Source organism: Lepidochelys olivacea (assembly GCF_965140295.1).
Source record: "Lepidochelys olivacea isolate rLepOli2 genome assembly, chromosome: 12".
In the NCBI taxonomy this organism is placed as follows: Eukaryota; Metazoa; Chordata; order Testudines; family Cheloniidae; genus Lepidochelys; species Lepidochelys olivacea.
Window position 1 is genome coordinate 36462964 of NC_140422.1, and position 24198 is coordinate 36487161.

The 24198-nt window shown below is 42.1% G+C and overlaps 1 protein-coding gene across 1 annotated transcript; it reads left to right on the forward strand.

Moving 5' to 3' along the window:
- The first annotated feature begins 72 nt into the window (after positions 1 to 72).
- On the forward strand, positions 73 to 15280 carry EMC8 (ER membrane protein complex subunit 8). The gene is made up of 5 exons (XM_084644841.1): positions 73 to 508; positions 8352 to 8428; positions 12743 to 12812; positions 13359 to 13453; positions 13788 to 15280. Exons 1-5 carry the CDS (start codon positions 284 to 286, stop codon positions 13945 to 13947), a joined length of 627 nt encoding a protein of 208 aa, XP_084500967.1. The 5' UTR covers positions 73 to 283; the 3' UTR covers positions 13948 to 15280.
- Positions 15281 to 24198: the final 8918 nt, after the last annotated feature.

A 24198-nucleotide genomic window follows, 5' to 3' on the forward strand; every position in this document is an offset into this window, starting at 1 on the left:
GGACGTCGGAGGACTCCCTCCCCTTCGCGTCCCCGGGGGGCGCTTTGCGACAGCGCCGGGCGGCGCTTTGCGGCCGCCGGCGGGGAGCGCGAGGGCGTCGCGTGCGGAGGACGGAGGCGGGAGCTGGCCTCTCGGGGGCCGCCCGGAGGAGCCTCACGCGGCCCGGCGGGGCAGCCCCAGCGTCTCCGCCGCCTATGGTGCCCCCCGCCGCGCCGTGAGGCGAGGCGAGGCGAGGCGGGCGGAGCTGGGGGCCGGCCCCCGCGACGGAGCAGGGCGCCCCAGGATGAAGCTGACCACCCAGGCCTACTGCAAGATGGTGCTGCACGGAGCCAAGTACCCGCACTGCGCCGTCAACGGGCTGCTGGTGGCCGAGAAGCAGCCGCCCCCGCCCCGCAAGGACCAGCAGCCCCACGGGCAGCCGCAGCCCCGCACCCTCTTCGTGGACTGCGTCCCCCTCTTCCACGGCACCCTGGCCCTGGCCCCCATGCTGGAGGTGGCGCTGACGCTGGTAAGGAGCGAGAGTAGCACTGGGCCCATCGTCAGCGCCCTCACGGCTCCCCTAGAGCGCTAGGCAGGTGGGGAAACGCCCCCCTCCGCCCCCCGAGGTCGCGCGTCAGATCAGTGGACGGGCTAGGGATAGAGGCCAGGCGCGGAAAGGCCCCCTCAGACAAAGCTGAAAGGGGGAAGACTCGCACGTGCGCCCGCACAGGCAGACACAGCTGTACCGCAGAGACCCACGGAATGGCCCCAAAACAAAAAGGGCCCTGAGTGGCATGTAATGGCCGAGAGGGAGATGCAGACTCTGCCTCGCAGAAGAGCTTGTAGACTGAGCCCTGGAAAAGCAAGGGTTCATGCAAACAGATGCTCTACACTGTCTGCACTACCGTTTTTCGCTGGTGAAAACTGCCCCAGCTGAAAAGTACAGCTCCTGTTTTGCTAGTGTAGACTTAGTGATCCTCTCTGTAAGAGGAAGTTGACGGGTATAGGGGCATAATTATATCCGCATAATTCCCCAAGTGGACACACTGATTCCTGTTTACCCCTTCCAAAGTGATATAAACTAAACTGAAAAGGGCACTCTTATACTGAAATAAGAATTCCCACACAGCAGGTTATACAAATATAACTAGATTGGTTTAAATTCACAGCTTTGCTTTTACAGGTCTAACTTTCTTATGTAGCCAAGGTCTGCCTCCGAGACTAGAAAAAAACCTAGGCTTTTTTAAATGGTGTTAGCTAACGTGACTTGAAACACCACTTAGCATCAAATGTAACACCTTTTAAATCGTGTTACCTAGTCATGTTGTAAACAGGCGTTAAACTTTGCTTACATGCTACAAATGGTATTTTAAGTCAAGGTGGGTAATTCTTAGGGAGACAAGGTGGGTGAGGTAATATCTTTTATTGGACCAAGTTCTGTTGGTGAGAGACAAGCTTTCAAGTTTACACAGTGCTCTTCTTCAGGTCTGGGAACTGTACTCGGAGAGTATGTCTACACAGCAAAGAAAAACCTCTGGTGTTCCAGCCTGAGCCTGGAAGTCTACACAGCAATGAAACAACACCACAGCCTGAGTCGGCTGGCATGGGCTAGCTGCAGGTTTTTCTTTATTGTGTAAACATACCCAAAGTGTCACAACTAAATACAAGGTGAAATAAATAAATACTACGTAAGTAGTTAACACACATTGCAAGGGAACATTCAAGGTGACATGGCCAATGCTATGGGGAGGGGTTAGTGGGTTATAGACTGTTTGTAATAAACCATAAATCCAATGTCTCTATTCAGTCCATGGTTCTTAGTGTCAAGAAAAGTTATGAATTTAAGTCCCCAGGCTTGTCCTTTGAAGATGATGTGTAGATTTCCTCTGAGAATGAGAGGTCAGATATAGAGTGATAGTTTCGTGAAATGGTGATGTGGTGTTTTTGTCTTTTATCATTTTTCTGTGTGAGTTCATTTGAGAATGTATTGATTGTCTCATTTCACCCACATAGTTGTTATTGAAGCATTTAGTGCACTGGATGAGGTACACCACATGTTGTGATAGGCATGTGTGAGACCCATGGATCTTGAAAGATGTATTGTGGGTGGGTGTTGATCATTGTACCAGTGAGGATATGTCTGCAGGTTTTGCATCTGTTGTTCTGGCAGGGTCCAGTGCTGCTTTGAGTTGGTGTGTCCTGGTCAGTGGGGAGATTGCTTCTGATGATGACACACAGCTCATAGGAATTACCAGACTGGATCAGACCCAAGGTCCATCTAGTCCAGTGTCCTGTCTCACAGTGGCCAGTACCAGATGCTACAGAGGAAGGAATGGGAACCTCACAGTAGGCATGTTTGGGATAATTTGCTCCCATATTATGTGTTATCCTGGTCTCTAACAGAAATTGGCTTCAACCCTGAAGCACAAGTTTTAATATTCCTTCCCAGATCTATTCTTGTGAATTATAAATTCAGCTATTCTAGATATCCATATAAATATCCAATCCCTTTTTGAAGCCTTTTAAATTGACTTCAATGACTTCCAGTTTAATCATGTTACCTTAAAAAAGCATTTCTTTCTAAAAATGCACCAGTTTTTCTTAGTCAAGACAGAAATACATGTTTACATATAGTCTGATGTGGGTAGAGCACAGGATTTGGACAGGAGATGAGGGTCCTCTTTCTGCATCTGCCATGGATTTGCTGTGATACGCTGGGTAACTCAAAACTTTTCTACATTAAGGAAAGTTCCACTGGTATAACGCTATTGGTGTAGTTATGCCAAAGCAAACCCCTAATGTATATATGGTGCACCAGTGCAAAATAGGGATTATACCACAGCAGTGCACTGTGATTTAATCCAGTAACATGCCAATATAGTCACATTTGTGTGAATTTCTTTATGTAGACAGGACCTGGTTTAACCCTTCTTCAGATGGGTGAACTTTAAATTCATTTGTGTTTTTAAAGGGTCCTGAGCTCCTTGGATGAAAGATGCTATTGAAGTACAGTATAAAATGTTATACTGTATTTTTTAAGATATGTGGTGTTCATAATGTCTTTAACTCAAGATTGGATGTCTTTTTAAAACATATGATTTTGCTCAAGCACAAGTTCTGGGCTTGATCCAGGGAATTACTGAGTGAAATTCTCTGGCCTGTGTTATGTAGGAGGTTAGCCTTCAGGTCTGTGAATAACGTGGCTGCAAGCAGACTGACACCCACCATGACTAGCTTTAAGGAACTTTTGCTCAGGCATCACCAGTCTAAAACAAGCTGAAATTGTGACTTTCAAGATTGCCTGCTACTTTGATGTGAGTGTCCCACATTATATTGTTTGTGTTGCACTGGAATATACTGAGCTAAAATTTTAGGACTGATGTATAACGTGGGGCTCTCATTATATTAAATGTGTACCTCTTGAAGTTATATTAGTCATCGTAAAATATAAATGAAGTATTAATGTCGATAAGCAAAAGATGTGACAATGCTTAAGAAACAAAATAAGGCTCAGCTTTCAAACATGGGTGCCCAGACGTGGATTTTAAGATACCTAAATACACAGATTTTGGCCCAGTCCTGCAAGCTGATACATAAGGGCAGGTCCTTGTCTCTGTGTAGAAGCCGACTGACTTCAGTGTGGTTCCATGTGGGTATAAGGGTCCTCTCACTCAGAGCTCCATGATTGAGGCCTTAGATGCTTAGCTGCAAGCCGCCAAATTTGAAAGCTGAGCCTGTGGTAAGAGATGATGTCTCTTAGTTTTTTAAAATGACTGGACACAGTCGTAGAATGTCTAGTTACTGGAGCCTGAAACAGCAAAATTTAGACAAAACGAAGGGCAGTAGCCTTTTGAGAAACACCAGCTCTGTCTAGACGAGCTGAACTAGGTGATAGTTTGTATATTTATTCATTTCCAGTGATTAATTGGTTTAAGGTATAGGTAAGTACTCAATTCATACAGATTGCGATATAAGTACGTCAGACTACGTCTATACGTACAGCTCTTCAGCGGCACCGATAAAAGTGCATCGCTGCAGCTCATGGGGTGAAGATTCTCTATGCTCTGGTGAAGAGCTCTCCCATCAGTTGCGAGTGACAAAAGCTATGTTGGTGGGAGAAGCTCTGCTCCAGCCCCAGCTCCACTCCTAGCCCAAGTCGCAGCTCTGATTCTGGCCCCAGCACCTGCGGGAGTACAGACAGATTACGTTACAAGTAATGGGGGTGGGGTGCAATATAACAAATTTGGGGACCACTGCCTTAGCGTGTGTCAATCTCCCAAGTGCAGTGGAGCGTTTCAGTGTTTGGCCTGTATCAGAAGCATTGTTTTTCCGGAGTTAAAATTCTAAACTGTTAGGAAGGGGGCCTTGTTTCCTTAGATCCTGATCCTACAATGTGTGGCATGCAGAGGGACTGCTGCAGTCCCATAGAACACAGCTGACTCCAGTCGGGGTCCTATGTGGGCAAGTAGCTTCCAAGATTTTTTAAAAACACAAAACACCAAGAGCTTCACAGATTAAAGCCCCAAACCTGCAAACATGCTTGGAGACTGCTGTGCTAGACGTTGTGGTGTTTATATTTTTTATTTTGAGATCTGGGAAAAATTGGGACACAGCACAATTACAGAATGATTCAACTATGTAAAAAGGTACCCTGGACATGGAAGAATTTTTTTTAAATCCAAATTGGGACCCTGATCCTTAATGGGTCCACATGTGAAGCTCATTACAAGATCTGGGTCTTAATCTTTTCTTCTGTTTCTTACACAGCTAAAGAATTGAAATATTAGTACATTATGTAATTTAAGAAACCTTAAAATCCTCAATTTATTGCCTTTTCACTACTTCTTATTTGTATTTGGACATTGATTTTAAAAGTAAAGTCATAAAATCCCTGTCTTTCCCACAATTAATCAATTTTTGCAAGCCCTAATTATAAAGTTCATGAAGATGGGTTGCAAATTACAATACTTGTCAATTTTTAAAAACTTATCAAGAGCCCAGAGTGTGTGTCTCTCTCTCTATTTGTACAAAGGCTAAGTATTTATGTAACAGCTCATAGTAACTGGATTGTTGTGGCTTTTAAAATGGAGGCTGTTTTGCATGTAATGTAACAATATGAATACAAGGAAAATTCTGAGTTAAGGAGCCATCTTAAGTGAACAAGTCAATAAAATTCACGCAGTTAAAGTTGATGTCCTTTTCCAGAAACTCCTAGATATCCAAAGCGTCTTGCAGCATTGGTTGAATTTAATGAGGGGATGTATTATTTTTTTTTTCCCCTTCAGGGCCTATTACTATAAACTCTTCCTTGGGTGAGTAATCATTACCCTGGAGGTGAATGGACTGCTTATGTGAATGAGGATTTTTAGGATCAGACACTTAATGAACAAAAACTCCCATTGATTTCTGAGTTATGCATGAGCATCAAATTGAGTTAATATTTTCCAAATCTAATCCTTAGTTTAGAGGGTACATTTTCAGTGCCAGCCTTGTCCATTTTAAAAAAGTTCTAAAAATGATTATTAAAGTAATATGAAAAAAAAATCCTATTGATATCAAATGACCCCTGAAATGATGTCATAGCTCAGTTTCAAAGTACACATGGGGAAAGGAACATGTACCAAGCCAGCAGCTTCTGTGGGCACAACAGCTTTAATGGAAACATTCATAGTGTTTACCAGGCTTTTTCAGCAAAAGGATTGAAAGGAATAAATTTGCACGATTCTTAATTTGCACATTTGTTCTCAATTTGAAATGAAGTCCTTTTTAAAAAGCAAGTTACGAAAAGTTTTAGGTACTGCCTTTGGCTCCCCCAGCCGGTCGTTGTAGTTTTACAACCACACTTAAAAAACTCTCTTTCCTGATGTAGTGCAGTTGCTGTCCACTGCCTGGTTATACATGAGCAAAAGTGACACTGCCTGTATACTCAGGCCTTATCTATACTTGCAAATCTTTCAAAATCCTCCATGGTTGCATCAGTGTGGATGCAGCTCCACTTTTGGTAGCAGTGATTGAAGCTCTGGGGGGAGAGCCTCTGCTAGAGTAAGCTGACCTCAGTGGAGCTGTGACAGTTTACACAAGCTGAGGATCTGCCCCTTGGGTATACTGGCCACTGGCATTTTTACCTTTGTAAAGCACTTTGACATCCACAGGTGAAAAGCACTATATAAGAGCTGGGTATTGTTATTTTTATCACTTGTCTCACGTTGACCTGCTCTGATCAGGGTTAGATGACAGGAATAGAAACATCAGTGGCCAGTTGATGCTGGGGTTACCATTGGTGGTATTGCTACAATGTGAAATGTAAGGAAAAGTGCTAGTGTAATTCGAGCGAAATTGCTGTTAAATTCAAAAAGTTAACAATCTTTGTTTACAGAAAAAGTTTTTTCACTGAGTGAAAAGGAAACTGTCAACTTAAAAGTTACACTTGTTTGAAATTGACATTTTTACTGTGTATGCTACTGAAAACAGACAAACGTAATTTTTAAATTGACAGTTTTCCTTTTTAAAGTAAATTTGTGTCAGGGTTGTTGGCGTTAGTGCCAGGGTTTCAGCCCACTAGCAATTAAAACTGAAATCATAAACCCTTGAAATGGGGTTTATAATTGCTCCAGTTAAGGGCCAACTGCTGTTTCAATGCCAGAAGATGACATTTTAATAAAACATATAAATCCGTGTCATCCCCTGTGGATGAGGGATTATTCGCATGGCTTTCTTCTGCTTAGACAGTTAAATACTGTAATTATTGTACTAAATATGAAATTGTTCTGATTTACAGGATGCCAAAGTTCAACATCAAATACATTTTGGAATCCATTTTAATCAGTCTGTTTGGGTTTTTTAAAATGCATAGTACCTGGGGAGGGAAGCACTAGCTGTTTTCTCCACCTTCCAAATTTCTGGATTATCCTGGCCTGATACTCTTAATTATGAGCAACAGGAATGGTAGATGTGTATTTTCAAAACAACGGATAATGGACTAAATTCAGACCATATCCATTGTTTTCCAGATATTTTTTTCCTGCTTTACACCAGGTCTGAATTTGTCCTTTCATTCAAAAAACTATATAAGCTTTCATAGTTTTTTTTTTTGTTAAAGTATTTGCATATGTGAAGTCTTATTCATAGAACAAGGGACCCTTATGATCATCTAGTCCAGTGACTCTCAACCTTTCCAGACTACTGTGCCCCTTTCAGTAGTCTGATTTGTCTTGCATACGCCTAAGCTCCACCTCACTTAAAAACAACTTGCTTACAAAATCAGACATAAAAATACAAAAGTGTCACAGCACACTAGTACTGAAAAATTGCTTCCTTTCTCATTTTACCATATAATTATAAAATAAATCAATTGGAATATAAATATTGTGATTACATTTCAGTGTATAATATATAGAACAGTATAAACAAGTCACTGTATGAAATTTTAATTTGTACTGACTTCACTAGTGCTTTTTCTGTAGCCTGTTGTAAGACTAGGCAAATATCTAGATGAGTTGATGTACCCCCGGAACACCTCTGCGTACCCCTAGGGATACATGTACCCCTAGCTGAGAACCACGGATCTAGTCTGACCTCCGGTATAACACAGGCCATAGAATTTAACCCAGTAATTCCTGCATCAAGCTTATGCTGTAGCGCAGCTGCAAAACACATTTTTAGAAAGGCATTCTATCTTGATTTAAAGACTAAGCAATGGAAAATCCACCCAACATCCCTTGGTAAATTGTTCTAATGTTTAATTACCCTCACAGGTAAACTATTAAGAAAAAATCTTGTGTTAATGCAGATCCCCCTAGAAACTGATGTGATTTGGAAGAATGAGACAATGGTCAGAATTTTTTGTCATATCTTTCAGTTCTTAAATTTAAGGCATCAGTTGCTTTTTAAAGAAAACATTATATAATACAAAAATGTATACATTTTAACACTATGCGAACTTCTACTATTTTGAGCAAAATGGATGCAACTGTCTTGTGAAATGGGGTATAGTCTCGCATCCTGTATGTTGCTCTACTTCCCGTTGCCAACTAAACACTAACAGAAAATAGCTAGTAAGACCTAAAATGTTATGCCAGTGGTTACTCAAGCACTCCAGAACATATGCTGTTCTTTGAATTTCAGGCTGTACATCACAATTCAAATATCTTCTTGTTCAACTTAATTTCATTAATGTTTTATATATCTTTTCCCTAAAACTTGTGTTTCTTCCTGTGTTGTGGTTAAGTATATTAGCATTTGGTTAACTTCGTTAGCAATTGGCTAAAATGTTATAAGGTTTCAATTGCCATCTTAGCCTCAGGAAAGATATATACTTTTTGGTAGTTTAGTGTGATTTTCTGGACTCACAATTGTTTTGTTTACTCTTTCAGATTGATTCGTGGTGCAAAGAGAATAGTTACGTGATAGCTGGATATTATCAGGCTAACGAGCGTGTGAAAGATGCCAGGTGTGTCGACGCAATATCTCCTCCTGTTTACTCTCTCTTGCTGCACTTTATATTATGCCAACAAAAATAATTGCACGTATAATCTGTGAATGTTTTTAACTTTGACAACTGTCATGTGGTTTCACCTTGTTTCCTTAATACTGTTAGATATCTGTGAAATGTCTTTTGTGTCGTCTCCCAGAATTACTCCTATATTGCAGATGTTATAGAATCGCTGGATGTTTCAGTGCTTGCTAATCAATTTAACTGGCAGATTATCAGGGAAATCTCTAGAATTCACAGATCGATTCATGAATCTATAGATTTTTTGGGAACTCATTTTGAAATGATTTAATCTCTATCAGATTATTTAGTTGCCTTTAATTTTTTATGAAGCTCTTTGCTACCTAGTCATGGAATTATCTTGCAATGGTACACCATGTAAGTAGAGCACAGACGTGATTTCTTACTCATCACTTTCCCCAAGATTACTCTTTAATAACAAGTTGTAAAATTTTCAAAACCATCAGTTATTTAGGAGTCCGAATTCCATTGAAAGTATGTGGGACTTAATGCACTTCTGAAAATGGAACTATTTAGGCTTCTAATTCACTCATGCTGTTTTTGTAAATTTTACCCAACATGCCCTCACTGTAAATTAATTATAGAATTTTAACGGTCATGTGTTAATTCTTTTTTAAAAGTAAAGTCCACTGTAAATATTTTACAACTAAGACCCACTTAGGGCTTATCTAGACCCAGGAAATTTGCGTCAGTATAACTATACTGATATGTAGTCATAGTGGTGGAAGCGCCTAATGTTGTAGACACACTTTGCCAGTACCAGAGGTGACTTAAATTGTGTGATTTGTAACTTGTACATTAGTGCAATACATCTACACATTGGGGGTTTGTGTTGGTCTAGCTATACTGATGCAAAAATGAAAACCACTAGACTGCAAATTTTATTTGCAGTCCTGTCAGAAACACTATGCTTTTTGAGATACGGTAGTGACACAGTGGATTTGTTGTCCGCTTTGTGTGTCATTGCTGTAGATTAATACCAAGTTACTTAGGCTCTTTAGTTCAGCAAATAGTATTCTGGGGAAAAGCTTTAAAATCACACTCAAATGCATCTGAAATGTATGCCTTATCTTAAAACTGAGTAAGTCTATATTTTCCATCTCATTAATTCAGCTCATTAAATAACCAATAAAAGCCATCCTAAGGGACAATATTTTAAGTTTACACATGTATATTGAATATTTTTTTCTTCCCATGTTTAAATCATTAAGCTTATCCAGTATTAAGACTAATTTGAGGACATAAATGCTTTCATTTTAAATCAATATTAACATCTTGTTCTCAGTAAAACATTTTAATGTATTCAAGCCATTTTGTTGGAGTAAAATTTCTTCTGGTCTTGAGGGATATCTCCAAATAAAAATTCTCATGTCTCAGAAGCTGTCAGAGGAGTTCAGAGGGTTTCCCATTTGATCAGTAATGATTTAGGCGCAAGCAGATTTTCTTTGGAATCTACTAATTATAACAAAATGGAGTGGGGGGGATTTACTTTCACAATACTTTAATACTATGTATGCTTCAGCATATGGCTTGCTAGAGACGCTATGAATTTTTGGAGATGTTGCTGTTGACTTTCACATTGCCATAAGACCAGCCGGAAATATAAGATAAGGCATTTAAGGAACTCCTCAGCAGAGACTCTCTCTGTATATGTACAACGACTTGATCAGTGCCTCCAGACACCACCGTAATATTTATAGATAAGGGGTTAAGTCCTTCTTACACAAATGTGCCTCTGCCTTTTAGAGTTTGTAAACTCACAATGAAGACTGAATCTACTGAAAAATACCATACTTCATATATCAGTTTGTCTATATACACTTCCTTTTTATATATATATATATTACTATAGTCTGTGGAGGATTTTCAGGTGGTCTGCAGAACTGCTTTTCTCAGGTGGTGATGCATCTGTCACTTTTTAAGTTGTGATGCATTCGTCTGATAAGAGCACAGTCTGGGACATTTTAAGACTTCCAGAGGTATTTTGGACCAACTAAACTGAAACGCGCACACACCTGTCTGCACGCAGCACAGCTTTATTTTGGGTAAATTCAGCTGCGATCAGATTTTCTCCACTAAGGCTAAAGGAGTGGCAAATACAAGACGACAGAACTCAATTCCAAAGTGACCTGAAGGGAGAAAAGCAGCAATTGCTGTAGGCAATGAGGAGAGATCTGGGTCTATTCAATGTAACTCTCTAAATGCAGGCAGAAGAAGTAAATAGCAAATCTACAAAACAGTTAAATTCCTCCACGGCCTAAATAGCCACAATTATCCCATTAAAGTGAACTTTTCATCTGAATACTATTTTAATACTACTTGTTCCATGTAGCTATGCACTCGGGTTCCTGCAGAGAAATTGTGCATTGGGAATATTAGGAATGAAGGGAAGCTAGTATGCAGGAGGATCTGTTGCAGAAGTTTCACACATAAAGGAAGTTTTAAGGATCATGGCCCTGGACTTATCATTTAGAGCAAAGTAAATCCATTAAAGATTTCTAAGTTATGTGCTCCTCTTAGGTTTCTAGATCTTCCAGGGGAATGTGTTTTACATGCACTTGGGTAATTTGAAGGAATATTACGCACTTATTCACTTTAAATTTATGAATTTGCTTGCCAAGATACCCTTGCACCATACAGTGACTGTACCTTTTACTACCTTGTTAAAGAAATATCAGTACATTTGCTTACTAGTGGAACTGGGTATTGAATGAGTTTTAGATGTAGATTTAGTGAGCAAATTTAGAAATCTCCTTTTCCAAGTTCCTGGAAATGGAGCAAAAGATAACTATGATATTGATCTGGTGGGAAGGTTTGGAGGCTGCAAACTACTGGATCCACACCAAGTCTGAGTAAGCATTTACTGCAGAAAAATTATAGAATCATGGAAATGTAGGTCTGGAAAGGACCTCAGGAAATCAAGTCCAGCCCTCTGTTCTGAGGCAGGACCAAGTAAACCTAGACCATTCCTGACAGGTGTTTGTCTAACTTGTTCTTAAAAACCTCCAGTGATGGGGATTCCACAGTTTCCCTTGGAAGCCTATTCCAGAGCTTGCCTACCCTTATCATTAGAAAGTTTTTCCTTATTAATTTAAATCTTTCTTGGTGCAGATTAAGCCCATTATTTCTTGTTGTACCTTTAGTGGAAATAGAAAACAATTGATCCCTGTCTTCTTTATAACAGCCCTTCACATATTTGAAGGGTTATTATATCATCAGGTCTACCTCAGTCTTCGCCCCCGCCCCCCAGGTCTAAACATGCCCAGCTTTTTTAATCTTTCCGCATAGGTCAGGTTTTCTAAAGCTTTTATCACTTTTGTTGCTCTCCTCTGGACATTCTCTAGTTTGTCCACTTCTTTCCTAAAGTGTGGCAATCAGAATTGGAAACAGTGCTCCAACTGAGGCCTCCGGTGCCGAATAGTGTGTGGCAGTTACTTCCCTTGTCTTACATAGGACAGTCCAGTTAATGCACCCCAGAATATTAGTCTTTTTCACAATTACATTTCAGTGTTGACTCATATTCAATTTGTGATCCACTATAACCCAGATCCTTTTCAGCAATATTACCATCTAGACAGTTATTCCCCATTTTGCAGTTGTGTATTTGATTTTTCCTACCTAAGTGAAATACTCTGCACTTATCTTTATTAAATTGAATCTTGTTGAATTCAGACCAATTCTTCAATTTATCAAGGTCATTTTGAATTCTAATTCTGTCCTCCAAAGTGCTTGAAATCCCTCCAACCTTGGTGTCATCAGCAAACATTATAAGCATATTCTCTCCTCCAGTATCCAAGTCATTAATGAAATATTAAATAGTACCAGATCCAGGATTGAACCCATGTGGGACTCTGCTAGATACACCCTACCCATTTGACAGCGAACCATTGATAACTACTTTTTGAGTATAGTCTTTCAACCAGTTGTGCCACCCACCTTATAATAATTTTGTTTAGACCACGTTTTCCTCGTTTGCTTATGAGAATGTTATATGTGACTGTAGCAAAAGCCTTACTAAAACCAATATATATCATGTCTACTGCTGGAACGCAGCTAAGATATAGATCATGTGCTAAAGGGAGATGATTCAGTGTTTTCTTACCCTTCTGATTTAGATCAAGTGTAGTATCAGTTTAATATCTTGTTCGTGTTTGCAACTACACTGTTTTTTCTCATGTCTCTTCTCAGCTCTTATTTCCTACTGGCTTCAGCTGAAATATATAGTACAATTAACTTGACCTTCTTCTGTAGTCCAAACCAGGTCGCTGAAAAGGTAGCCTCCAGGATTGCAGAGGGCTTTAATGACCCGGCACTCATAATGGTATATAATTTCATTTATCTCTCTTCTGATTATAATCACAATATTGGTTATGAGCGTTTAAATCCCATTTCTTGGCTCTGTTAATAAAGTAATGGTAATGACTAACTTGCTGAGCCCTCAGAGTGCCATGGGGAGTCCCTTGCAGGGCATTCAAGCAACCTCTTTTGCCCAGCAGAGCAGTTACTGTGCTCTAAAGAGAGCCTGCTTTTGGCCCTCCTTGGTCATGGAGAGAGTTGCTGCATTCTGTGTATGTGGTGGGAGAGTAAAGGTGTATTCTTCCAAAACCTTTCATGATGTAATGGCTTACCTTCTCAATGGGGCAAAAGCAATGGTGGGCTACAGTGGAATGTTGGTGGTTTAAAAGAAACCACTTTAGACCATTTAAAAATGGGCACTTCAGAAGCAGCAACAAGATGAAACACTGAATGGATTAATGGAGGTGAATGGAAGATGCTATTATGTTCAAAACCACACTGTCATTTTTATATTATCTCTTTATTTGGGATCTTGAAAGAAAGAACATGATTTGTTTCTGTTGCATGTCAGGTGGATAACACTAAATTTACGATGGAGTGCATAGAACCTGCCATTCATGTGTATGAGCATCATGAAAACAAATGGAGATGCAAAGACCCACATTTGTAAGTAATATGTTTATATCTAAGTTGTGATAAAGAGATGTTCCTTTGTGTAAATAGCTATAAAGAGCAAAATTATCTTATTACACTCGAACAACATAATATAGAATGACCTTGTAAGTAGAAAACAGGCAATAGTTGACCATGCTTTGAAAGGTTTCTGATTTTCATAATGTTGAGAGATAACATCTAGCTTATAAAAAACAAAAACTGTCAGTATTCTGCCTCCATAGCTGTAGCCACATTGCATAGTGCTATGGCTTATGTTTTAATTGAAAGAGCTGGTGGAGATCATTTTCCTTGAAAACTATTAATTCCTATTTATTTTACATTCTAGTGATTATTGTGAAGACTGGTCTGAAGCCCAGAGGATTGTCGCATCTCTCTTGGACAGCAAATCCTACGAAACCCTTGTGGATTTCGACAATCACCTAGATGACATCCGGAATGACTGGACAAACCCAGAGATCAACAAAGCTGTCCTGCACTTATGTTAGGGAGGCTTCCACTGACTGATTTATGGCCATTTCCACTATGCTGAAGATACTTCAAAAAAAAATATTTTTGAATGTAAATAGAGTTATCTTCAGTACATTCTGGGGAACGCCAACAGCAGATTAAAAAAGAGTGGCATGTCACTTGGAAAAGGTAACGTGCCCATAAGCAGTCAAATCTTTTTAATGAGAATCCTTAGAAGAAATAAAAACTGTCAGTTATAGGCATCCTTGTGGATTACGTCCCAATTGTAGTGATTGTTGCTATAACCTTTTAAAACCAGAACTACTTCTGCTTGTCCAAATTGTTCATATTAAAAAGTTTTGACTAACCTTTTATAATCTTTAGAGAGAGTAATTTTTAAAGATTTATGAACTATCTTTCAAAAATGAATCTTGTCCTTAGATGAGATGTTTAAACTCTTTAAGTCACAAATGTGTAAACAAAATCCAGTGGTAACTGGTCTTTTGACCTGGTTCTTAACTGGCATTATATTGATGCAGTAGAATAATGCTAACTGCTAAAGATTATACTCTGTGCACATATTGCATTTGTTCTGCAGCAGTTTAGCATATCATAGCTACAGAATAACATGTACTGAAAGCAATATTCCAAATGCTGCAGAGATTCCCAACCATGCTGGGACTGCCAACCACAATTGTTACCTAAGACCTAGTTACGACCAAGGTCAAAACAAATCTTAACTTTATGATTTGTGAAAAGGACGTAGAGCACATTAATGGTTTTGAATCAACTACAAGGCTCTGTAGGAGTTGAGAAAACAAAGACGAGAAGAGTAAAATGCCATTTTGATTATATGCAATCTTTCTATCTGGATTTTAAACAGATACTCTTAATTCTGAGCTGATTCAAACACTGTCCATTCAAATAGGGCTGAAATGTACCTATCTGTGAATTAAAGGCAACTGATCTGTCTTTAGCATATGGATCAAAGGAACCTTGAAACACTCTAGTTATTCTTAAATCTATCTGTTTATCTAATTAATATCTGTTTCTAACAAAAGTTTACCAGTTGATGGGGAAGCTTTATAGCAGAATTTCTTTTGTCATTTTTATATGTATTATTTTGTACCAGGTACACCAAAGGCATTGTACCTTACCTTCTGTCTTTTTCTTTTAATTATGTTACTATAGAACTTGTAACAACTTAACCTGGTGAACCTAATGAACTTGAAAGGATAAATTTTATATCATTCAGCACTTTTTAACAGTAACAACAAATGGAAGAAAAATGCTTTAGCTGACCAACTGCTATTGTAGCTTGTCCCCCACCACCTGAAAATAAACTTGATGACATGGGGAATGTCAATCAGATACTTTGTGGCATCTTTGATGGGGTTGGGTGAGGAGAGAGGGGGGTAGGGAGGAAAGGAGCGCAAGATAAGTAGACTCAATCACTGGCTGTGTAGTGCAGTTAATGCACTAACTTGTCTTTTACCTTGAAAGACCTGAGTTCAATTGTTAATTAGATCAGAAATGAAGAGAATTTGGTCTCTTGATCATAATAAGTATTTGGTACACGCACATGTTGCAGTATAGTTCACTCAAAGTCTTTTCCTAAGTTCCCTACCAAAACAAACTCTTCACAATGAAAATCCAGATGCTGTATTTATCTCCTAATTTTTTGCTTTTTTCTTAAACTTTTGAAACTTGTGCAAAAAGTAAGGGAGATTTTCAAAACCATTCTTGAGTTGACCTCGGTGTGCACCTATTAAAGTCCATGGGTGCTTTACCATTGATATCAATGGGAACAGAATTAAGGCCAAAATCCCACTCTAAAGTAATAGTTATTATGAATGAGGATCACAGAAATTAGTGCTCCCTTTGTTTCACAGTGATGATAAACTAGTTTAGAGAAGGATGAAGCAGACCTCATTTGGCGAAGTAAAATGCTGACTAGTCATCACTCAACAAGGGAAACTGAAATCTAGTTGACAACCAGCGATTCGTATTTCAGGTGCTGCTATACCACAGATCTAAATATCCTAGCTAGTGGAGTGTTCCCAGCATGTCCATGTACAGAAAAAACATTACCAATCATGCACATTGTATAAACAGAGTTTTTCAAGATGTTTGCAGAATATAAGGCAAAGCCTATGATCTGCTGTTCATTCCAGGGACAGATGTTATTATTTGCCCCTTTTTGACCTGAGTGGCTAGTCAAAGTTCATGGTCCTGTGGGTGATGCAGTTGGGAGCAGAATTTGGTGATAGTTGGGTATTTCTTCAATGTAGTTTTGTTTATTTACAAAGAATGTACAAAGTGCTGTGTCTCTGAATGCAGAAGGGATCAAATAACAGGAAACAGCTTCTTTTGCTCGCCAAGAGCAGCCTTTTCACCCTGCACCCCAACTCAAAAAAAAAAAAAAAAGTCTCCAGGTTTTTTTCCAGGGTCCAGCCACATGCTTTCATCTGCTTTTTCAGTTTGTTCTCAGTTTGTGTGTGTGTGTGATCTCCTGCCAATGCGCACATGGTGATAATACCCAGTCAAACCATTTGCCCACTTGGTGCTAGTTTCTGAGCAGACTATTAGGCTCTGCTTCAAGGGTAGCCCCTTAACTTGTCTCTTACAACTGCCTTAAATGGGGGACTCATTCAGAGATCAGTTTAGAGGTATAAACTTAACCCATAACAAAGTTTCACTTAGCTGATAACATTATCCTAACAAGCCACTGGGAATTGAACCCGTTACACGAAGAGTCATTAAGCAGCACTGAAGTACAAGCTGGTATTTCTTTGAAGCTACAGGAAATGTATTTCTCATTCTTCCTAACTAGATGTCATATAATCAAGTTTTTGGCCACTTATGGATTCACATGCTCTAATTTGTTCTGTCAGATACTCAGCTCTTATCCAGTTAAGGCTTCCCAAAATGCTAAATGTTTTGTAAAGATCAATTTTTTGTAGTTGTAAAATACATATCTTGCTTTGAGTTAATTTTATCATTGCGGGCTCTAATCTGATAGAAATGATAAATGCTCTTGCTTAGCAGTGTATTGTTAAACAGTGAGACTTTGCTGGAAGGGACAGGAGAGAAGCACCGTATGATACCCTCTGCTCCCACCCTCCTCCTTTTGTTTGCTTGTAGGTTTCTAGTCAGGTCCATTGGACATTTGCCCACGAATAAAGCCAGAGGCTGGTTTTAAACAAAGGGCAGGTGCAGCAGGGCACCAATGAGACTTGCCCTGTCATCTGAACAATTTCCATCCTACCCTTCTCATTTGCATTGAAAGCTGGACAAAAAGCCATGTTATAAAGGCGAACCTTGTACTTGCTTTGATTCTTGTTGGTTACATGCAAAAGGAAGAGTGGAAGCAGGTAATCTCCGTGAGGATGGATCTCTGCCTACATGTTGACCTGACCGCAAATCTAGGTCACTGATCTGTGTGAGCAGCTGTATATTTCTTGGCTTGGGCAGCAACTGGATTAAAGGAATGCAAAGTAATTTCTTTTTTTTAACTTTCAGGGAAGAAAAAGCTGGTGGGAGGGGGAAAGTCTGCATTGCTATGAGAACCCTGATGAGTTTTTTACCTCTACTTCAGTGTCACAGCCACCACGCGTCTGGCTGGGAAGACTATTTTCAGAGCATATCCCTCTTTCCTTTAATTAACCCCAATCATCCATTAGTAAATGCCATGCAGAGGTCTCTTCCCTCCTCCTCCCATTGACAAATGTCTTAAGTTTCTGCTCCTACCGCTCTTTTGGCCTTGCCAGTCCAAGTTCCTGTGATCAGAAATCAAATGCTAGCCCTGCCACAGTGTCTGTCTGCCTTAGGGTTCTCCACAATACCCAACGCAGAAAAGCCCTCCTGGTTGTATTGGTATTATTATGAAGCTATTTTCCCTCTATATTAGTGTTTGAAATATTTTGATGAACAGTTCTAACAAATAACGAATGTGTAGAAAACTGGCACAAAAGGAGGGGAAAACCCCAGCTCAATCTGATTTAAAGTGCTGCTTTTGAATAAATATAGGCAATCAGCACCAAAAATGATGGTATTCTGAATGACACTGAATGTAAAGTGGTTGGGCTTTTTTAATGTGCTATTTACCGCTTTGCAGACTCCCGGTTAGTGGCAGGAGCAATAATGGGCACTAATTCAGGAGTCTTTCAGGGTGAAGATGGGAACTTGGCTCACTGCAGCATATGGTTTTGAAGGAAATCCTGCTTTCTTCCCAAGCAGCTGTCCGAGTTGACTTGAAACCAAGGAGGCTGGGTGACATGCTAAAGGGCATGCAGCGTACAGCTCCCATGGCTCTGCCCCCTGGTTCTTCTAATCACTAGGCACCATGGCCAAGATTTTCAAAAGTGACTCATTGATTTTAGGTGTCTAGCTTGAGACACTCTTTCAAAAAGGCTTGAGCCTCTGCCCTCTGGAAATCAGACTTCTTGAAAGGTATTTCCAGTTAGACACCAAAAAACGGAGGCACCTAGAATCACTGGACACTTTTGAAAGTCTTGGCTGGCCTGGCAGTGCCAGACTGAGTAGTTCTGTGTGGGCAGGGGCCTCCCTCTGTAGGATCAAAAGGTGCTGGTAATGAGTAGTATGTGTGACTGCAAGTACTGTGGCACACTGGGATGGCTGTGCTCAGTGATGGTTAAAGGAAGGTCAAATATCTGGTAACTCGGCAATGGCGATTGGCCTGCAGGGGATGTTTAATTCTATATAATGTAGTTTGCTGTGCTGTAAATAAAGATTAAGCTTTTTTCCTTTCCTACTACCATGCAATTGAAGTGGGAGGCTGAGCACTTTGTCAGTTTTCTGTTAGCCGAAGCAAACTGGCACATTTTGACCCACATCTCTTCTTCATAATTCCAGACATGAAGGCTGCCTTGTGCCAGCTTTAATCAGGGTACTCTTTGTAACAGCAAATGTTTATATAAGCAGATGAATGATGCACAGTGCTTAAAACACAGGGCTTGACTTTCAGATATCATGGGGCCCATCAGCATGATAAGAACCTAGATAAATACAGTGGGATGCCAGAGACTGGGTCTGTTCCCAGATCTGCCACAAACTTGCTGTGAGATCTTGTGCAGATCACTGAGGCTTGGATCCTCAGAGGTATTTAGCCACCTAACTCCCATTAATTTCAGTGGGAGATAGGCACCAAAATGCTTTTGAGGATCTGGGCCTTAGAGCCTATTTTCAAAGATGCTGCTCCCCTGCGGCTGCCAGGGGTTTCAGTGGATTTGTGGTTGCTCAGCTCTTCTGAAAACCAGGCTGCCAAATTCCTTCTGTTTTTCCATCTAGACAAAGACAGTGGTGTGTGATGAGGTTTCATTTGCTAGTATTTTATTTGTATGACAGTAGTGCAGAGAGGCAGATCCCAGTGAGGCTGGGTGCTGTACTAACCCATACTGAGAGGCAGTCCCTGCTCCAAACAGCTTGCACTCTAAATGGAGAAGAGACACAGAGAGAGTGGAAGGAGAAAGAGAGGCATGGGCTGCCTCTATTTGTAAAGTGTTTGAGATCCTCAGCTGGAAGGTGCTATCAATGGAGAAAGAGTCAGTGAAATGTTAAATGCCGGAAGCTTTTAATAGATAGTAACTTAAATCTTATTGGAACTTGGAAAATGTTCTTGAGATGAAATCTGCTTGCCCTGCATTTGTGAGCCGTGCTTCTGCTGTACATGCTAATGTAGCTTCTGGAGAGAAGCCTAATGGGCCTGAGCCACTGACAGTTGTGTGTGGGAATTGTAAAGCACCGGCATCTATTGAACAAAGGAAGCTGTGCCAGTTGCTTCTCCTTGCTCTGCCCACCCTCTGATAACATCTCATAATTCTGGTTTTAGGCCCCCATGCTGCTCTGCCAATGCATCTTAATTCCGTGCTGCAAGATCCCTTGCCATTCTAGCCTCCCCTAAATCAATCATTCCAAAATAGGTAGTGGTTGATCCATGTACATGTATCCACAGGGGCCTTGATTGAGGCCATTGTCTTTATCCCCTTTAGACCGCATTTGAACCCAGCTTGGCTCTCTCATCAGAAAGACTTCTGCACTGACAGTTTTATCCTTGGTTTCATTTTTGACTCAGCAAAAGATTACAGATATAAAACCATAGTGAATTGAGACAGAATACCAGCTGTAGTCTGAGACAGAATACCGTCTGTAGTCTGGGGTTTCCTATAATAGGACTGTGTGAAAGGTGAAATTGTTCCACCTTTCCATGTGGCGGCTGTTCAGCAATTGGCCAAGATGGCCTTTGTCTCTTAGAAATTCTAGTGATGGGCTAGGCATTTTCCCAACCTTGTCAGGCTATGGATGGAGGAGAGGCAACAGCCTGGAGAGTACAATTGCAGAGTAATATAAAGCCATTAGATGATTCCAGGTGGAAGGCACAAGCCATTTCATCTTTAAAACTGGTTTGTGAAAGCTGCAATCATCTGGTGGATAATTGAGCAGAGCATGCCTAGACAAGACCTCTCCAACTGAAATGATTCTTCAGCCCTTTCATTACCAGGGGGACAGGTGTGTGTTAAAGTTCCTTTGGAAACATAGCAACTGGCTTTAGATTTTTGGAACTGACAGGACATGAAATGTTTAATTGGTGCACTAAAACTCTGATTGTATCTTAGGAATGCCTTGGAAATTTGAAACACACTGTGACAAGAGCCAGAAATATTTTATAGACACAACTCCTTGAAATCAGTTTGAGTCATTACTGGCTTGGGATATTTGCCATGGTAGGGTGTGAGATCCTAATGAGACACACTGGCTTCTGTACTCAGTGATTCTCCAAGACTCTACATCAGTATCCTAGAGGTTCCACAAAATTCATGAGACACAATCCTGTCTTGGCTTCCCAAATCTCTCTGCTGGAGTTTGGTGGTCTTCAAGGAGGTACATGTGGCCACCCCAAATTGCATCTCAAATGGTCCATTGAAGCAAGTATCCCATGACAAAAACCTGGGGTCTTCCAAAGTCCAGCTAATAAGTTGTCCTCTGAACCTACTGATCTAAAGTGTTTAATTGGCCCTCGGACCAAGATTCTGATCCCCACCATGTGAGCAGGGTCTTGTGGTTAAAGGACAGTACTAGGAGTCAAGCAATCTGCTTTCTAATCCAGTTCTGAGCAACCTTCACGCTCCTATATGTGGTCTCTTCTGCTCAGGCTTGAAGCACATTCGCTGGACAGTGGAGAAACTTCCACTTATGCTGGTTCCCACAGTGCTGGTATACAGAAGACCTCATGCTGTGAATACAGCACCCCTCACCAGCACTACATTCAGTTAGTTTTAATTAACATTTAGCCTAGGGAAGATTGAGATGTATTGAATGCACCAGGTCATTTGAACCAGCCAGTAAAAAAGTACAACCCACGTGCTATATGGCAGACCTTTACCTGGTATGCTCTTGGATAACTACCTCCTGCAGCTGTCATTACTGCATGTTAATAACGGTAAGGTCAGAACTAGATGTTCATAGGCTGGAGGAAAATCTATCAGGGAGTGGTGGCCCAGGTAGCAAAATGGTGGGTTGGCAGGGAAAAGAATAGGAAGACAAAGAACCTAGCTCCTCAAATATGTGATGAGTAAAGTTCTGTTCATAATCCTGTTTGAAATGTCTTGGGATGCTTGAGTGATAGTGATTGCTTGCATGGGTTACAGGCAGCACAGTGTGGAGTACTGGAAGGTGCAGTTATATTGTACTTATATGAATTCATAATTCATACTAATGTACTTATAGATTTCAATTCTCTCTTTTCTTAGTGGTTAATAGGTGATGTGCTTCTACTACCCCTTGGAGCAGGGCCAGACCTTACTGGACCACGGGAAACCGATCTACTGCTTCCACCCTCCCAGCTCCTCTGGAATGAGACAATCAGGGCTTTCCCTGGTAGCTACCAGGGACAATGCATATTTGAGCTGCCACTCTGTCTGAGGAAAATCTAAATGCTTTTGCTCACCACTCTGGAGGTCATGCAGCTTCTCACCTGGAGACAGACATCTGGAGGAGTTGGGAATCAAGATACTGTCAGCCTCATCCAGAGGATGCCATCCAGGGAACCTAGCTGCTGTCTGCCTCTCACCTGACAATAGCTGGTACTAGATAAATGTATACAAATAAATAAGTTCCTAAACCAAGACCCTGTTGCCTCTACAGCCATTCTAATGGCAGTTGTGCGGGTTACGCCAACCAGCCCTAAAAGGCACCGTCAGACCCTGTATTGCAACTCGCAATCCCAGTCTTGAGACCACTAGTGGTAGCTACACTTGCAGGCTGTAAATGAAAGGATGTCAAGGTTGAGACAGAGGAAACATAGTTTATATAGCGTTTAAAGCACTGAATTAGGATCTGAGTGTCCAGCCTTGCCCCTGCCCCAGATTCCTTGTGTGGTCCCCTCCAGCCTCTGTGCCTCAGTCTACCTGTGTCTAAGGAAGGAATAATGAAACATTCCTCCAAAGGGGACTGTGAGGCTTTAATGAATTAATGTTTAAAGTGCTTTGAGATCCTCAGACGGAAGGGACTGGAAAAGTTGCTCCTGTTGTCATAAATAAGATAATCTGATCAAATTAGCTTGTGTTGCAGCCCACAAACCAGACTGCAGCTACTCTAACGCACAGTTTGTCCACCCACAACGCTGGAGGGACTAAACTCAGCCTTACTCTGCTCCCTCTCCTCCCTGCCTGATCTGTCAGGGCGCCTCCCCTCCCCTCCCCTCCCCCCCACGAGGGAAAGCCACCAGCCGTTTCCATATAGCCCCCCCGAGCTAAGGAAAGAGGTAGCCCCTGGGAAGGAGCAGAGCCCAGATGGGAAGGGGGGGCAGCATAGGGATCCCCTCCCGCCGCTGGCGAGGTGACTCAGGAAGGTGGTACCAGGCAGGGATATGCAAATGGCCCCCACCCCTCCGGCGGGGCGGCTGCAGCTCGCCCGGCTGCTGCCTTCCTCAGGCTCGCGTGGTGCGGGAGCGGGTCCGGGCGGCGGCGGCGGGGCTGAGCGGAGGGAAAGAGACCAGAGCGCGGGTAAGTTTCTCCTTCCCCGGACTCCGGGCGTCCTGGGAACTTTCTCCGGCCAGATCCCTCCCGAAAGCCCCGCTCCGGCTCCTCCGGGCAGGGGGGCGGAGGTGCAGCGCTCGCAGCCAGGAAATCAAGGCAGAGCCGGCTCCCAGCTTGGCCCCGGGGCTGGGTTCGGTTCGAAAGCGCAGAGCCCGTCTGGGATCCAGCCTGCGCTTCCCCGGCGCCTCCCTGCCCCGCGACGAGCTGGGCCGGCGGCATTTTCAACGCGGCGCTGGGCGCAGCCCGCACCTCCGCTTCCCGGGGCCAGGCGGGTCGAGGAACTTGCCATTGGCTGCGCCTCGGGACGCGGTTCCCTTGCTGCTCCGGAGCCCCCGGGGTCCTTCCCCGGCTGTAAGGCACCGTCACGTTATTTGGGGTCCCTTTGTGTTCATCCCCCGACACTGGTCCCGCCCTGAGCAATGAGCTTGTAAAGGCTTCAGGGGCTGAGCTCGTTTGCAGTGTAGATGCGTTCCAGGCTGGGGCTGCCCCAGGACAGGCGCTTTCCGACAAAATCCCAACCCTCCAAGGCCCTTTCTGCTGGGGCTTGTAAAAACAGTGATGCAGGAAGGTCTACACCCAGCCGTCTGTTCTGCCCTGGCCACAGCAGCGAGGGGAGTCCCGAGCTGTCAGCCTCCACCCCAAATCCTGCTTTGCCTCCTGCATTTATAATTGTAAATTATAATGGTGTTAAACATATTTTAAAGTGATTTTAATTTATAAGGGGGGGGGGTCGCACTCAGAGACTTGCTATGTGAAAGGGGTCACCAGTACAAAAAGTTTGAGAACTACTGAATTTTAACCCCATTTTAAATGCTGGATACAAAGCGGGGTTCAGGGTGGAGGCTGACAGCTGGCAACCCCCCATGTCATAACCACGCAACTCCCTGAGGGGTCCTGACCCCCAGTTTGAGAACCCCTGCAATAGACACTCACTGCCCCAAAGAGCTTCCAATCTAAGCACAGGACAACAGAGTGGGGCAGCTCTAGGTAACTGGGAGATTGTCTGTTGCCATAGCGGGCGCAGGCTCCTCAGGAATTCCTGCAACATTCTGCTGTTTAGTCACATTGGTGTTAAGGTGGGCGAGGTCAGATCTTTTATTGGATCAGCTTCTGTTGGTGAAAGAGACTCGCTTCCAAGCCAGGCAGAGTAAAGCTATTACCTCACCTGCCTGGTGTCTTCAATACCCTGGGACCGACACGGCTACAACAGCACTGCAAACGCTAGCTGGAAGG

Coding starts and splice junctions, on each gene's coding strand:
- EMC8 (XM_084644841.1), top strand. CDS start 284: ATGAAGCTGACCACCCAGGCCTACTGCAAGATGGTGCTGCACGGAGCC. Junction 12,813..13,358: donor ATGACCCGGCACTCATAATG/GTATATAATTTC, acceptor GTTGCATGTCAG/GTGGATAACACTAAATTTAC. Junction 13,454..13,787: donor AGATGCAAAGACCCACATTT/GTAAGTAATATG, acceptor TTTACATTCTAG/TGATTATTGTGAAGACTGGT.